We start from the raw sequence: 17,130 nt of genomic DNA, 5'->3' as shown, positions 1-17,130 counted from the left end.
TTTCTTTTTCTTTTTGGATCATATTTTTCTTTTTTTTGACATGTTGATTAGATGGGACATGTTGATCCTTGAATACATGTGGATTGCTTGATTTATGACTTTTATGCTTGGCATCCAAATTGCTTGGAGGGAGAAAAGAATGTGTGGATGGATATGAATGATATGGATGTATTTTGGATGGATGGAAGGTACTTGAAGACGTGTGCCTTTGTTGATCCTTCATAAGGGATGGAGGGATATAGGGACCTAGAATGGATGGAAGCGATGATGGGGAAAGCGTGTATTTGGATTTAATCGGAGAAATGTAGGATTTATGAGAGATACCAACATCTTGAGAAATGTCCCTGAGGCCATGACCTTTAACTTTTTCTTTAATATGGAAGGGTTCTTGCTTGTTGAGATCTACCCCTTTGCCTTTATAAATATTTTGACTTGTAGGATACACTTTGCTTTGGAAGGAAGGCATGAGTCCATTATGAGATGGAGGTGGAATGTAAGGAATGATAGGATCACGAGAGGGATTTGTAGGCATGTGTCATAACCCCTCTTTGGACATTGGATTAAATAAATACGATAATTAAAACATTTATTAATTAACATTTAATGATATTGGAAAATCGTCTCATTTATGAGACTTCACGATTTTCCTCTAATATATGATTATTAATGTTTATTATTTGTTATGATTATTATTTATTATTATTGTTTTATTTTAATGTAACGTTCATATTTCAATTATTAATATTATATTAACTATTAAAGAAGTTTTACCATAAAATACTATTAAAACATAAAATAGATATATTGAATATATTACACTTACCATATAACGTGTTATTTAATAAATATAAAATATAAACATGAATTGTCAAAATACATTATAAGTATTATTTGGAATAATATCGTATTAATACAATGCCATTAATAGAACCGATATACAATATAAATTATTTATGCTCTCCTTAAACCACACTTAAGAAGAGCAATTAATACAATGCCATTAATAGAACCGATATCTGCTCTCCAAAGAAGTACAATTCAGATAAGCAGCGAGTGGAGAAAAGCTATGGTGCAACAACCTCAAAGGTTTGTTAATAGTTAAACAATCATAAGCAGCGATCTGTTATGGGAGACTTAGGTGTGACGTGATTAAGGAAAAAGACATAGTGCATAGCAATTCATGTATACGCAGCGATCCAAGTCATGTTGCTCGTGGGCTGGGAATTCCTTGAATAAATTTTGTGGCTGCGATTACATTAATCAAAGTTGGTAAGTAATCAAAGTATGCAAACAAATAACAAACCATATGATGGTAGACTATATGCAAAGGTGGAGACTTTTTTAAAGATGATGATTTAAGAGATGGAATTGACTTCATGATGGGTAGCGGTAATATTTTGTTCAACGTATGTAATGTGCTGACCGATTGGTCAAAGAAAGAAAAAAGACGTAATTAATATATGAGTAGTTGTAGCGATCCATGAAAGACAACTAAACGAGCTAGTATCTTATGTTTATTTTAATAAACATTCAGGCGGGGTTGTGATTTATGAGAAGATACGATTGGCATTAGTGAGAAGGTGCGATTTGTTGAGAAGTATGATTTCATCCTTAAACATAAACAATGTTATTTGTTAATAGAAATCAGGGATTATAAGGTGCAATTATCCTCCAAGAGTTGCAATTTGGAGTGATGTATTTTGTTAAACGAAAACATAACTGCAATACATGTCATTCCAATAAGGCATGACTCTTAAAATTAAACATATATATGGAAATCAGAAATAGAATGATTGGGGAAAAAAGGGGAGAGGAAGAATCTGACAGATTACGTACACCGATAAAGAAGCTTTGTATGAATGTTATTATAGACTTGTGAAGGAATAAATAAAGAATTTCATTGTAGATCTGAAAGAGAGTGTGTGTGTATTTGAAGGTGAAATAAAGAGCTCCATCATAGAAAATTTAAGAAGAAAGTATTCTGCAGATCCATACCAGATTTGTAAAGCAACTTGAAGAGGAAAAATTGATAGCATTGATTGTGAAGATAAGTTCTATCTTCCGAACTAGTCTTAGAATTTTAAGTTAAATGTTATAATGAAATGTATTCAGTTTGATAAAATTGTACTTACTAATATATTACAACTCTCATGTTAAGCTAGAATTGTTGTCTCAGGAATAAATTAAGGCAAATCCCAAATGGGGACATTACATCATGATGGATCCTTGAGGTGAAAATGGAGGATTATGACAAGGAGACGAAGGGATACTTTGATCTTGACATGGAAGAGGACCATTGGATAGAGTAGGAAGGGTGTTTGACTCTTCATTATGAATAGGACCATTTGAAAAGATGGAAGAGGCATCATGATCTTGCTTAGGAAGTGGATTAGGAATGGGATTTGGAAGGATGCTTTGATCTTGAGATGGAAGGGGGTCATCTTGGAATAAATGGAAAGGTATAATGGGATCATAATGGGATTCTAGTGAAATAGGATCATTTTATTCATTAGATGGGATTGAGGAGTTTTGGTGCCTTGATCTTGATTTATGATAGGACTTGTTTCTTCATTTTTCAGATTATCCTCTTGACATGGAGTCACTTCTAAGGAAGGGATAGGATTTTTCATGGGCGTAGGGGATTCTTGGAAGGTCTCCATATTTTGACATGATGGGGAAGCATTTTGGAAAGGGCCTTCTGGAGTGGGTATGATTGGAATTGGAGTGCATGATGACATAGGATCTGGGATTTTTAAATCATGTGAGAAACTTGTATCAATATTGACATTAACTTGGATTTCCATAGGAGATAGCCCTTGAAGGTCAACACGAGAAGCTTCATTGTTTGAAGGAGATGGTATGGATTGTTTTTGAGAAGTTTTAGGAGATGGAGGCATCATGGAAGGGATGGAGGCTACATATGGAGCCTTGCTAGACATAGGTTCACGATTTTGATCACGCTTAGAAATAGTTCCTTCTTTTTCTTTAGGTGAGTCATTAGGATCTTCAATTTCAATGACACCATTATCAATGAGATCTTGAATCTTATGTTTTAATTCTATGCAATGCGAAGTCTTATGTTCATTTTGTCTATAATATGCACAATACTTACTCATAAATTCCCATCCCCATGTGGTCTTTTTAGGTAATATGATAAGATTGTTCTTAAGAAGCTCCACCAAAGCTGACTCAATAGATTGCCCCAAAGATGTAAACTGTCTATCTAGGTGATATTTGGAGGAAATGTCTTTATGTCTTGGTGAAGGTGTCTTGTGAGCTTGTTTGAGATTTGGTCTTTGATTGTCAATTATTTGTTGGTATTTGCTTGTCAAATCATATAATTGTTTTAGCATTCCTTGAAGTTTCTCACTCTTGATATCATGCATTTGTTTTTCAAATGGAGTTATTGATTTATTTTGTTGGATTTCCATGTCATATATTTCTTTCTTGATATCTTGAAATATTTGAGCAAAGGTAGCCATGGGAATTGGAGGTAAGGTATCCATGAGATTCTTACTTTTGTCAAAAAAATTATAAGAGCTTTTGGTTTGAACAAGCATTTACAACCGACAGGACCAAGAGCTAGATGTGTTGCAGATGTCAAGATCAAATTGTTGCTAGTAGTTCGTTTAACGTAGTGATTGAGTGAAGTAACTAAGATCTGGTTTGGTTTCAGGAATGATCTATCATGTGTAAGACGTTATCTAAGTTAACTTAGGTTTGATAAGATATTTTTTTGAACTAGCTTAAAGATGATCGACAAAATCGTGCAACACAACAACAGAGGTACACTATCAAGGTTGTTTATGCTCAGGAGGATGATAACCAGTTTTAGGCTCGCTGTAGACTGTTTTGGACAGGTTTGACTATTTTGGACTGGCAAAATTAGAGACCCGTACAACAGAATTTCTGAGACCGTACGACAGTATAACAGGTTTAGGACGACAACAGTTCTGTTTCGTACGAGTTGCTGCCTAGTACCGTACGACAAATGGGTAGATCCCGAACGACAAATTATTCTGTTCAGTTCTGTCTCGTACGACACAGGATTTAGCTTTAAGTGACAAACTGTGGGTTTCGTACGACAGAGGATTGAGCTTAGGACGACAATTTAGTAGACTCGTACGACACAGGATATGGTGCAGGACGACAAATAAACAGGCTCGTATGACTGTCAAAAGGACAGAGACAAAATTCCGAGTTTTTCAATGGTTGGGTATGACGACTGAGTATAACCAATTATGAGATGGACTGATTTTTGACCAGGATAGACTAGTTTTGACACGGGCAGAGTTTATCACTGAGTTATTTGATATTGTTTCATTTGTTTTCTCTAGTTTCAGTATTTCATTTTCAGTTTCAGGGATGAAAACACAGAAAACACGCAGTATGAATAGTAACTCCAATCACAACATGCAAACCCTATGGAAGTTGGCTTAGAGAAGAAAACCTTTGCTTGCTGACTTAGGTACACACCCAATAGCTAATCAGAATACGGCTGCTGAGTCTCGCGCAATGGATTCTCAACGCCGTATTAGCCGACTCCAAACACTATGGCAAGTGTCTTGGGAGAGTTACTATCTCTCTTGCACAAAGATTATCAACCTTTCGGAGGTGAACTGGGTAGCTTCTAATTTACAGTTTTTAATTAGGAATTCCGTTTGAAATTACCCCTTGAAGTCACGCAAGCATGATTGAGGCCTATAGCCCGACAAGGTACCGAAACAAGTTGTAGTCATGTAAACGTGATTAAGACCGTGAGGCCCTACAAAATGCCTGATATGAGAGATCTCAAAGAGAAAACTCAAATAATCCCATCCTCTGAGACTTTAATCATCAGAGACCTATTTATTATAGTGAGTTGGAATGCTCAGGTCCAGCTGTACTCACTTGGGTTGTTCTCACAGGGTGATTACTTTTTCCCACTGTGACAGGCCCGCTAAAGGTACACAAATCTCAATTTTAGAAAAAGCCTCAAGGGTCTAGATTTCTGATTTTCTATAAAAGACAAGAGCATACTCTCCTACCTCTTAGATTTTTCTGAAAACATGAAAGACAGATTTGTTCATTAACCAGATAGCAATTTAAGTGCCTAAAAATGAATTTAAAGAATACACAATATTTGGTCGATTTTCTCTTTAGGCAACCTGCAAAAACAACGCATCAGTAGTCATGTTGTTTTTTTATTCTTTGACAGGCGTATGTTTGGTTGATAGATTTCTTGACAAGCGTCGTGCAAGAAATTGGTTAGGCTGTAAAAATCTCAGGCAGACAGAAGACAATTCAGAGTCAGCGTTAGCATAATCAAAATTTAAGCAAAAAAATCCTGAAAGGTAATCTGTTTTTAATCTATCAGAAAACAGAATCGTACGACAATCTTCATAAAACAGAACGACAGAACACTTTTATCGTACGAGTTAGAAATTAATACAGAACGACAAAAGATAGCATAAGTAGTGTGTCGTACGAGTTAGAAATCATCATAGAATGACAGAGTATAAAAGAATCAGTATGTCGTACGAGTGCATATTATGATTCGTACGAGAATGTAAAGGATATGATCTTGTTTCGTATGAGAAACTGCAGGCGTCAATATAATGTCGTACGATGCAGTGAAACTGCTCGTACGATATTTCGCAGAGGCTGTACGGACGAAACCTGCGGATAAACAAAAATGCTTTTGAGGCCAAAAAAGTAGTTATCTGCCCCACGGTGGGCGCCATAAATGTGTGTGTGAAAAGTGGACCTGTATCTGTATGCACAACACTTCAATTAAGTCATTACATGCATGGTTAGACAGATATAAACATGAATATGAAAACCATAACAAATCAACCCATTGCCTTCTAAAAGATGCGAGTATAAGATTGCTCTCAGATTTGTATAAGCAATCCAGTGACTAGACAACATCAAGACGAAGGATTTTAATCTATATGAGCATGATGAATGCTAGATGGGTGCAATATTAATCTAACAAGATTTAAACAATAAATGAGATAAATGATCTAAATATGTATGCAATATTCTCAATGAACCTAGAGCAAAAACAGTATAATAACAATATATTCTTCAGCCTCCAGGATTTTGAATGAGAGATGAGCCTGAATTTATAGAAAATTCAGAAAGAAACCAACGGCTAAGATCAAATGATGATGAGCGGTCAAGATTTTCCAAGAGGAAGCACAATCCAGGTGAATTGATGTGATTGGATGCTTTTCTCAGTTTTAATGGAAATTGAACTAAAAATAAGATAAAATCAGAAAAAACTGATTTATTCTCTATTTCATTCAATTTTAATATTTAATTGTTTTAATTGCTTTCTCTGAGATTATTTATCAATTTTTAATTTGTTTTTCAAGATTATCTCCAATTGATTTCTTTTCTCAAATTTTTAATTCTTTCTTGGTCAATTAATTCCTTTTTTTGATTTATTTCCATTTTTGAAGATTTGATGGCAAATTGATTTATTTAATTAAATATGCTAGGATATTCAATTAAAATAAATAAGACAATTGTTTAAAATGATTTACTTGGAATGATTTAATTAATTAAATAAATATTTAATTAATATTGAGTGATTGATTTTGCCATGTGACATTTGATGATTAAAGAATTAATTGTGTGCTCAAGTTTTATTTAATTGCCTTTCGTTAGGACCTTGGTGATGTTGTCGAGATTAGGGGTTCATAGTTTAGATGACCATTTTTAGGGTATTACAGTAACAAAGGTTGGCACTTGCATTAAGAGTTATGGAAGACAAACTTAATTATCTAATATGGTTGATGAACAATTCACTTGTCAATAATAAATTAATTGAACTATGGATAGCACAGATTTGATTCATGTTAAAACAGATTTGTCTCCTAATAAATTTAGTTTAAGTCATAAGTATATTGAAATAGATTAATTATGTTAATCAGTTAGGGGACATTACATCAAATATCAGATGTAGATGCCAAATCCTAGCTTATCAGCACTGATACAATATTATAGAACCCTCGTAAATTAAATATGCAACTTCAATCAATGAAGTTCAAACCCTTACAATGCTGATATACAACTTTAAATGCAACATGAACACTGGATCTGAATAGTTGGTTCAAAATAAATCAAATGCAATTGCTGGTTATGACATATATGAACCCTAGGTTGTCAAATAAAATTCTGATCTGAATTGAATTCATATGACAGCATTATTCCACATCAAACTGCAAATTGGAAACTCTCAGAAGTTGATTTTATTCAATTTTCAACAGCTGGAAAATTACAATTGCTGATGTAATGCATTGAAAACACAATTATAGAGTATTCAAATAAGTTGTTTTACTCACAAGAGACTGTACAGCTGTATAGCTAGCAGATCTAGGCAAATATTTTATGAATTTCTGATTTGTATGGCTGCAGCAGGGGTTTGTAGGTTGTTTTGGTCACTGGAATGAATGTTTCAACAATAAATAATAAAGGATTTGCTCCTTCCAGTGTTGGCGCACCCCAAAAATAATGTCTGATTATGTCGATTAGAATTACTAACTGATTGTATGACTGAAAAATGCTCATAAAATTCCAGGCATGACTGTAGCAGGTCTGAATATGGCTGGAAACTCCAAACAGCTGCAACAACTTTCCAAGGTTAGCAGCTCCACTATTAGGCTGTACAACACTCCCCAAGTTCAAAATTGTGGTACGGATCTCCCAAAATAGGTGGTACATGCACTAAATGATGAGCGATCAGTAATAATTCTGAAATCAGTAATTAATGTACATAAAACCTCAGAATCATCAATAAATGACGATGGCAGTTCCTCCCAAGTGTGGTGCTCATGATCTAGCAATGAAATAATGATGAACAGCAACAAATATCTCTGAAAAATCAGTGATGAAATCTTCCGAATAGCGAACACCAAATTTGCTTGCAAATCCAATTGCTCAAATCTGAAAGTGCACATGAAAATTAACAAATCAGCTCACATGCAATTTCTGGAAAGAATTGCTGATGTTGGAGATGAGGTTTTTCGTCTTCAAATTCATTCGAAGAAATCCAAGAGGTTTTTGTTTTACAAGATCTTCAAACAGCTAAGGTTTATTGTCCTTGGTTGGCAAATGAAAAAAATGCTTAAATTCCTGAAAAGTTGAATTTTGCAGAGTGAAGACAAGATGATTGAAAATGACTCCAAGTGCCACTTTATAAAGCTGTCCAATTTGGGCCCTTGAATTAAAATTTCCCTCCAAAAGTATTTAAAAATACTTTTAATTATTAAGTAATCAAAAAATCATTTTATTTCAATTACAATGATATTATTATTAAGTTGCCGCTTAAATTTGAAATTATTGGGCCCAGCTTGAAATTTGAAATTATTGGGCCCAGCTTGAAATAATATTATTAATTGTTTCCTTTGCTTTATCCTTTAGCCCATGGGAAAGGGGAATAGGCTAAAAGTCTTCTCCATGTCGCTAAAGTGGAAAAGGGTATATGACAAGGTTACTTGGAGACGGGTGCTAGTATTGGTACCAGTACGACTAGTTTTTAAAATAGGAGATGCGTTACTCGGAGATGCCATTTAATTTTTTTTTTTTTTAATAATTTCTAGAAAATATCATGACGTAGAAGTTAGAACTTTCAAAACAAGAACAATGTTACAAATGTCAAATGTTATTGTGTCAAAGAGACAAACTATCAAAGAGTTCAAAATTTACACTCATATTTCATATCATTAGATTTATCATTACGTATTGGAATTCAAAAATCTTGATAACTTGATGTTGATATGCAAACAAAAAACAAAATTGAAAGTTCAGAAATCTATTGTCTACTCTTCTACGTTTTGATCATCCATATCAAGGTCTTCAGCTATAATGCTCTCTAGATGCTCATCACTCTCAAACTTAGGTTCCTTTGATGGTAGTAGAAGTGTGGGTAATTCATCAAGGCCATCTGCTTCAACCTCTTCATCCACTATGGCTGCAACTTCTTCATCAGTTGAGATTTGATCCCACTTTGCTGAAGGACCCTCCATGTACCTAGGATCTATGCATGAGAGAAGACGAAGTGCGCTATGGATGTACATCAGTTTCGTTGCTTTCTTTGACTCTAATTGGTTCCTCTTTAGTGAATGAATAAAACCATAACATACTTCAATTTCTCTCACAAGATGAAAAGCTAGCTACTTGTGAGAGCAATCTTATTGCAAATGATTGCAATTGTGTATCAACAGATTTCAGAAGTTCCACCTTGGCAAATTTTGGGTAAATGGCTTGTGTGTGGTGATGGGTTACATATGAACTTTTGTAGTTTTCTGCCCTTTTCTCTAAGATACGCAATCCACTTGAACTTGCCAATATCTTTGAATGCATTAGTTAACGAATGCACACAACATTGTGTCCAAAATATATGCTTGTACTTTTTTTGCACCAATATACCTGCTTCTTTGCAAACAAGGGCAGCATTAGTAACAACTTGGACTACATGTGATGCATCCACCTTCCAATACCGTCACATAGCTGGTTATGAAGAAACATTGGATATTTTTTTGCCCTGAAAGTCTATTGCCTTCAAAAAATAAGGTTTTTTGCTGCATGTTACCATGATATTAAGTAGTGGACGATTTCTAGTATCTGTGTATCCATCCATAACAATACTGCATCTTGCTGTAGCCCACACTCTTTTCATTATTTTTTCTTTATCAATTAGAGTAGTACGAAGCTTTTTAGACCCAAGTGGTTTATAATAACTTCATGCCCAACTGATCCATTACTGATCGGTTGGACCATCTCACCATAGAAAGGTGAGCAAGTAGCATTAAACAGTATTCCATTTGCATAAAAGAAGCATGCAATCGCTTCATCAACTACTTTTTGATCTTGCACATCAAATAGTCTTCCAATGGGGTTTGAGCTGCCAGTTTGTGGTCTCTTGTGACATTGTTGTTCTAGTACATCTCTAGAAGATACATCTGCCTCTGACTCTCTATTTTGATTTTGAGTTGCATCAGTTTCCCTTCTTGTTGAAGCATGAGAGCTCAGATTAGAAATTTTCCCGTCAACCCTTTCTTGATCCCTAACAACATCATATTGTTGTACCTCATTTGGACAAGGATCAACCTCTTTTCCAGGTATGTGAAGGAAATGAACCCTCACCCTCGTGTAAGTACCTTGCCATGCCATTTGACAAAGCTTACATGTGATTGTTGCTGTTCCACCTGTACCTTTTTGCCCTTGAAACATGATCATAATACTTTCACAATGGGTACAAGCCTTGTTTTCTCCCACCTAACATTTTGCACGAAAAAATAAAAAAAATTAGAACTGTTTGACAAATGATAGCAAATGACAAAATCAAAATACAAAATTTGAGTTCTTGACTATGACAATGCTTAGCAAAATGTCATAAGATGCTTTCAAATGAGTCCAATTAAAAGAAAAGTATAAATGGGAAGGATTTGATGTTTGTAATTTGGATAATCTGAGATCTCTAATGCAACGTTTTAATATTTTAGGTAAGGATGTGGCTTATAAGGTCATGATTGATTTGTTAAATGTTCATATGGTTTAGAGCTGCCAATGTTAGAGCTGTGAAAAGTCAATTTATTTAAATTGCAAAAACAACTTTTTACAATATATTCATGGTTCACAAGTGTCAAAAACTTATAAAACACATTTAAGTTCTCATTTATTTAACAAATGAAGCCTATGCGTAGAACTAGAGGAATCTACTCTCCTCCTAAATGGCTTCCTTGGCTCTTGAATGGTGCATGTATGGCTTTGCGCTGGTTTGAATGGCTTCCTTGCAGTGGGTGTTTAGTGTGTAGGTAACTTTTTTGACCATTTTTAATGCATTTGAGGTCGAGAGGCCGTGGGAGACGTACGATGCGTATGGGAGACCACGGAGGATGTTGAGAGTTTTTGGCTGGCCGTCTCCTATAGACTAGGATGTATCCGGCCATGTCTCTAGTACTAGGGATGCATCCTTGTCTCCAAGATGCGTCTCAGGGGGGTCGGAAACATGTCTCCCGATTACCTTGGTATATGACAACATTCAAGCCAAATGGATTTGAAGCCACTCAAATGTGACACAAACCATGGAGGAAGAGAAAAAAGTTAGTTAAACTATGAAAACCCACAACATATTAGGTACACTTTGCATCTTTAGCATATTTGTTCAAAGTTACCCCGAGTTTCCGGGACGGGGACGACAGGGGATGGCGGGATGCGTTTTCGGGACGACAAATTTTTTTGCTAAATTTGGGGACGGCGGGGGACGGCAAAGGGGACGGCTATATAAAATATAGGAAAAATTTAAAATATATAGGAAAAATTCCAAAATTCTAAATGTTCATATGAAAACATGGATAAAGCATGCATACATACATAATATTCATATGAAAACAATAAAACATGGATATAGCATGTGTATGATACTATGAAAAGTTGAAAACATTTTAGAATGTAAATTTTGAACATACAACATTGTTAATACTCAATAGACAATATGCAATTATGCATTCATAAATCAGAATTTCAATTCATTCACATTGTCAATATGCATATCAATAGACTCGGAGGTTAAATTTTCCCTACTTCTATCGATGCAATTTCCCCCCATATTTTTCAACGGGGGTTTGGGGGCAGCGCCCCCAAGGTGGGGTCAAGGGGCAGCACCCCTTGCACGCTCCCTGTCGCGATACAGAGTGGGGTCGAGGGGCAGCGCCCCGCGAGGCCAAAAAAACTTATTCTTTAATAAAGGCGTTGGGTGTTATTTTTCTATTGACTCGCCAAGTTTGGCGATTTTCTAATCTTTGTGTCAAAATGCCCAAAGGCTACACTGCTGCCATATAGTTTCATTGTCAAAATTATGAATTAAATTTAAAATTTAATTAATGTTATCTTTTAATTTTTTTTATTTTTAATAACAATTTGAATTAATAAGGGGCCTATATTAGAAAATTTAAATAAAAAATTGAAAATACAACTTTTTAATTTTTTTTAATATTTTTTAAGGGCCTTAGATATGGGGGATGTTTGGCCGTCCCCGGGACGGATTGGGGACGTCCCCGCCGTCCCCAGCCGTCCCCGGGACGTATGGACGTCCCCCTGAGCTAGGGCAGGCGTCCCCCCGTTTCGGGGACGTCCCCTCAAAATACAGGGCAATTTGGGGACGGGGGGAAATGTCCCCCAGCCGTCCCCAAGTCCCTGAAACGTCCCCGGGACGGGGACGGGGGTTTTCAGGGCGGGGACGCGTCCCCGGGTATCTCTGTATTTGTTTTAATCAATGTATTTATCTAGGATTACCAAAGGTAAGAACGACCTAGAAAAAAGCCAAAGTCTTGATATGTATTCCAAAAATCTCACCAAATAAAAGAAGAAAACCCATGTCGGAAGCCATTCAATAGTTTAGTTTCATGACTTAACTTATCCCTCAATCCACAAGGGAATAGATCTTTTATATAATTGTTGTAGTTGTATCAGATAGATTTCACTAGCAAGTAATTTTGTTGTATTTCTCCAAGATCAAGAAACAAGGTTTTTGGAAGGGCCATTGTCGATGGATGATCATGGTTTGATACAAACCAACAACGTTTAAACATATTCAGTGGTATATATCCTGAATTTGAACAAATATTTTACTATCTTAGATTATAATGTAGTTGAACTTTTATTTAGGAATAAACTATAATGAGAGTCAATTGGTTACAACGTTTTAAGAGAGTCCATTACACTTTAATGAATGCCAAGTTAGAATGGGATGCTCATTTTTCACCTAGTAAAATCTATGTACACTAAGAATTAAGACAGGGAAAAGTTATAAGTTGCTACTGATTGAGCATGATTTTTTATATACTATAATATATTAGGATATATATTAAGAAAAATCAATGGAAATTCACACATATATTGAATATTATATTCAATAGAATTATTTATACAGAATATAAATTACCTAAAAACAATATTTGAAATTTAAAAAAAGTACGACTTTGCCTAAAATAATATGCTGGATTGGGTCCAAATTTACCAGAATTTATAATACATGTTCTAATTAATTAAGTTGTTGATCAGGATTTGCTAAGATTTTATAGAATTTTTTAGTTGCCTTTTCATAAAGTTTTTCTTGTCGTATAGCGGTGGACATTTTCTATACAGAATGCTTGGGCTGGACCCTGGGAAAACTCAGGCTCGTCCTGACGTTGTACCTGAGCCCAAACGATATTTACTGAATTTGTCTTGTGTTTCTGGTAAACCTGGTGACAGAGGAAGAATCAACAAGGCATAAGTTCTTTAAATGTTCCTTTGCAGTACCTTTTGGACATGGCTGGAGGCTCAATATAGCTATTTATTGCCCATTTCTTTTGGTGAGGGCCTGTTTTAGAGGCCGCCTTGGTTGCCAGAGATAGTAGCAAAGAACTATGGAGATGGTTGGGATGTGATAGATTTCTTTTAGAAGATAAGATGTAAGACCACCTCTTTCAAGGATAGCTCCCTTTTGGATTGACGCTAATTGAACATATATAAAGGGAATCTAGTTACACATTGTTATTGCATAATTAGTGGTTTCTGCAAACACAGAGATGCTACCTTTTGAGATTTCCATAGAACGAGGCCTTTCATTTATTTCTGATGGTGGGATGATGTAAATCTAATGTTTGTTTTCTAGTCCAGCATATGATACCTTTATGATTATCGCAATAGAAAAAAATATAGAAGATTTTTAGAAAGAACAAGAATCAAACTAGAAAGGTTCTAGGAGAATTTTCACAGGATTGTTATTGAAGAAAAGATTTGCTGACTGAGAACAGACAAAAGCAGTCACATAACTCATTGTATCGGACATCAATTCAAGTTTAATTCAATGCCTTACAAACATGGTGTCTATAAAATTGCAACAAGGTTAATGTGCATATATCCATTATTTAGGCACAAGGCTTTATTGTAAACAGCTATTACTTTTTGATTAGTAGCATCATAGATTAAAAACTTGAAATTTTGCCTGTTCTTGCAAGTAAAAGCTTCTCCTGTCATTTGTCCAAAAGTGGGGGTGATTTGTGGTCAAAAAATGGTGAGCTTTTGGTAAAATACTTTCTCGCTGACTACTCACAAGTCTAACCTGAAGACTTGCCAATCAGCACAGAACGTCAATCTGCAGCAACTAAGGCAAAATATCAGTTCATTTTCACACCCACTTTTCTAGCTCACTCCATGCATTGACAGTATTCCTTGCAATTTCAGGTGATTTGAATGGATATTTTTAGTGATTATGAGCTAATTCCAAGTTTTTTTAATGTTTGGAAATTTGGCTGAATTGCTGAGTTCAAGTCAAATTTGTGCCTGCAGAGTTTTCTTGAGCTATGGATTTTTGATCTGTGAGTAGTGTTACATGAAAAATTCAGAAATAATTGTGACCTGCCTCACTGCTGTGCTGTTTCCCAAGTCTTCGTTGAGTTTTTGAAGAAGTGATATAGAATTTTTAATATGTATACCTACTTTTTTTGGCTCCTGTTTTACACTCAAGAGGCAGAAAAATTATAGGACAGGTACAATGGAAAATTTAGTTTAGGGTTAGGTGTAGGGTATTTAAATTATTTAATAAATTTTTACTTCAAATAAAGCCATTTTGAAAAATATAATTTCAAGCCCTAAGGAGCTTTTATTTGTAAATATACCCTTAATAAAGGTTTAGGTAGAAATATATGAATGCCCCTAAAATATCAGGCTGGTACATGAGCGAGTGCCCTACTAATTTAGGGTTTTCCCATTGTTTGATTGATACATCTCTTTGGTAAAAGTAAAATAATTTTTTTTAAAACTCAGCAATTTTCTTTTGCAGATTGTTTTTAAATGTAGTATGTTTATCTATATCTCCACATACTTCATTCAACACAAGTTAGCAAAATGATTTTTAATTTTTTTCTTTTGTTGTTTTAATGTTTCCTAAGTTTTTGTTAGTTTTAATGCTGGATAGTTGAGTTCCATTTACGCCTTACTGTGATAATTTTTTGCTGTATTGATACCATGTAAATGGAATGTTAAGATGAGCTTTTGTGTACTCTTCTGTAAAGGGTAATTTCTATAATTGGTGTCTTCTTCTCATAGCATCTAGACTAAGGGCATAATAAATTTCACTACTTCTATTGCTAGAGCAATTCCTGACTTTTGTTGTTCCTTATCTGATCTTCTGTACCTTAATGATTTATGATTTCTAATTAAACTCCTGCTCTTCCAACTCTATAAAGAATAAAATAGAAGACTATTGCATGCATGGATCAGACTTAAAAGGATCAAGATGGATCTGAATGTCATGAAGCTTCCAAGAAATGGTTCTATCCTCATCAATTTTTTCACTGGAAGATGCCCATTAGACTCTAGCCCATAGATGCAAAGCTAATGTACTAACATTATGATAGAGGTTTGCCATTTAGAACAAAGTTTATGTCCTTTTATTTCCAGTGTCCAAATCATGGTGTGGGTAATTTGCATTTGAAAGGAGAGTATCATTTTCTTTCGCTTTTTTTCATGAATCATTTTAGGTTTACCTGCCAACTATTGAAATTCCTAGTTGTTCCCGAGTACAAGATTATCTCAGTGGTAATAAAGACAAGGAAATGTATGATGTGTCTGATATTGACTGAAACATGACTTTGTTGCAGATATATCAATCACTTGAAGCTGCAAGTTTGGCTCGAAACAACTCTTTTGCTGGCATGTATTTAGCTGCAGCAGGTATGTTAAGCATGCAATATAATTCTTATTTTATTTCAAGAATACTTGATCTGTCTCTAAGTGAGTGATTGGTTCTTACCAAATCTAATTGCCTTTAGCAGAATTTGCTCGTAAAGCAAGGAATTTGGCAGAGGAAGCTTTTTTCCAGCCATCCATCATGTCGCTTCTGTATTTCCCTATTGAGCATCACTTTGCTATCTACACTGTAATTAAATAACTTGACTGACACCATTCTGGGCGTTTCTTTTTTATGCAGATTTCATCCATATTTTTATTTCTGTTTGATGTATATTTCTTTTACATTTAATATAAAAGAGGCCACTGCACTCCTCTTCATGCCCACACTTACCCTTCTCACCCACTTTATATTCTTCTGTGATTCTGTGGATATACTTTAGCATGCAAATCATTATGTTCTCAGATGCTTTTTTTTTGTTGCAGCCTTTCTTCGTACCAGTTTTGCTGCACACATTCCTTGCAGCAACAAAGGAGATTATACGCTATCGACGGGAACGGAAAGTGTTCTTGAGGTCAAATGTGTGAACATGCTTCATAACATTTCTTTCATCCTGCTACCAAGCTAAGCCAATTTTGCTGTTGGTTTCTTCCAGAAATAGATAAGGTCACACATGATTCAATGGGAACCGACAAAGTTCTTTAAGTCAAACAAATAAGAGCAAATATTTAATGTCTTGTATATGACAGTGACCTTGAGGTTTTAACTTTGTTTGGTTTTCCGAATATGTATATATGTGGCTCCAAATGAGTCCAATTGTCTTTCATAGAATATAATTGTGACTTAAGATGCTAATGGGATGCAATTCTCACCTAGAAAGAAGTTTAATTGTCTGTTTGGTGCCTCCTTAATGAGAGAGTTGAGGCAACAAGTTGGATGTAGGAAATGCTTTGAACTATGAGAAAAAATCAAGTGTTCATTTTTGAATAGCATGAGTAGAGGCAACTCATACAACTAGGAATTTGTATGCTGCAAAATTTGCTGTAACATTTCATTTCATTCCATGGCTTCTCAGCTGATTTTGAACTTTTGTCTTTCCATTCCAAGTTTGTGTGGCATAGAAAACACCAAATCATCTGTGAACCAATGGCTAAGAAAACTGATGCCTTAAACAGTATGGGTTACAAAAACAATGGTATCGTGGACTGAAGAAAGGTTTTGGATATAACTTCCAACATGGCAAGGCTTTATCATCGCTTGAGTTCAGATATCCCCCTTTTCTTATCTTCTTTGTTTGAGTTAAACCACTGAACATTATCTACTATATTCAAATAGATATTTTTTCTTTGCCATCTTTTATATCGACAAAGCTGCAATAGTAAAGCAAAGCAATACATGATTTCAAGTACAATTAAGCTCAAAACCACAAAGACAGGCTGCTGAGTTTTGCCGAGTGGCATTTT

At 35.1% G+C, this 17,130-nt stretch overlaps 1 protein-coding gene across 3 annotated transcripts in view; it reads left to right on the top strand.

Moving 5' to 3' along the window:
• The window catches only part of LOC131050824 (uncharacterized), a 130,155-nt gene extending 113,501 nt beyond the window's left edge, over positions 1–16,654 (top strand). The window contains exons 11-13 of one of the 3 annotated variants that reach the window (XM_057985111.2): positions 15,639–15,711; positions 15,813–15,916; positions 16,153–16,654. In XM_057985111.2, the coding sequence (XP_057841094.2) occupies positions 15,639–15,711; positions 15,813–15,916; positions 16,153–16,254 (279 nt within the window). In that variant the 3' untranslated portion in view covers positions 16,255–16,654. Of the gene's footprint in view, positions 1–15,638; positions 15,712–15,809; positions 15,917–16,152 lie in introns of all 3 variants that reach the window. The other 2 variants (XM_059214024.1, XM_057985112.2) reach the window with 2 other exon arrangements.
• The last annotated feature ends 476 nt before the right edge of the window (positions 16,655–17,130 follow it).

Source organism: Cryptomeria japonica, chromosome 11 (genome assembly GCF_030272615.1).
Source record: "Cryptomeria japonica chromosome 11, Sugi_1.0, whole genome shotgun sequence".
In the NCBI taxonomy this organism is placed as follows: domain Eukaryota; kingdom Viridiplantae; phylum Streptophyta; class Pinopsida; order Cupressales; family Cupressaceae; genus Cryptomeria; species Cryptomeria japonica.
This window is presented reverse-complemented; position numbering and strand designations above follow the sequence as displayed.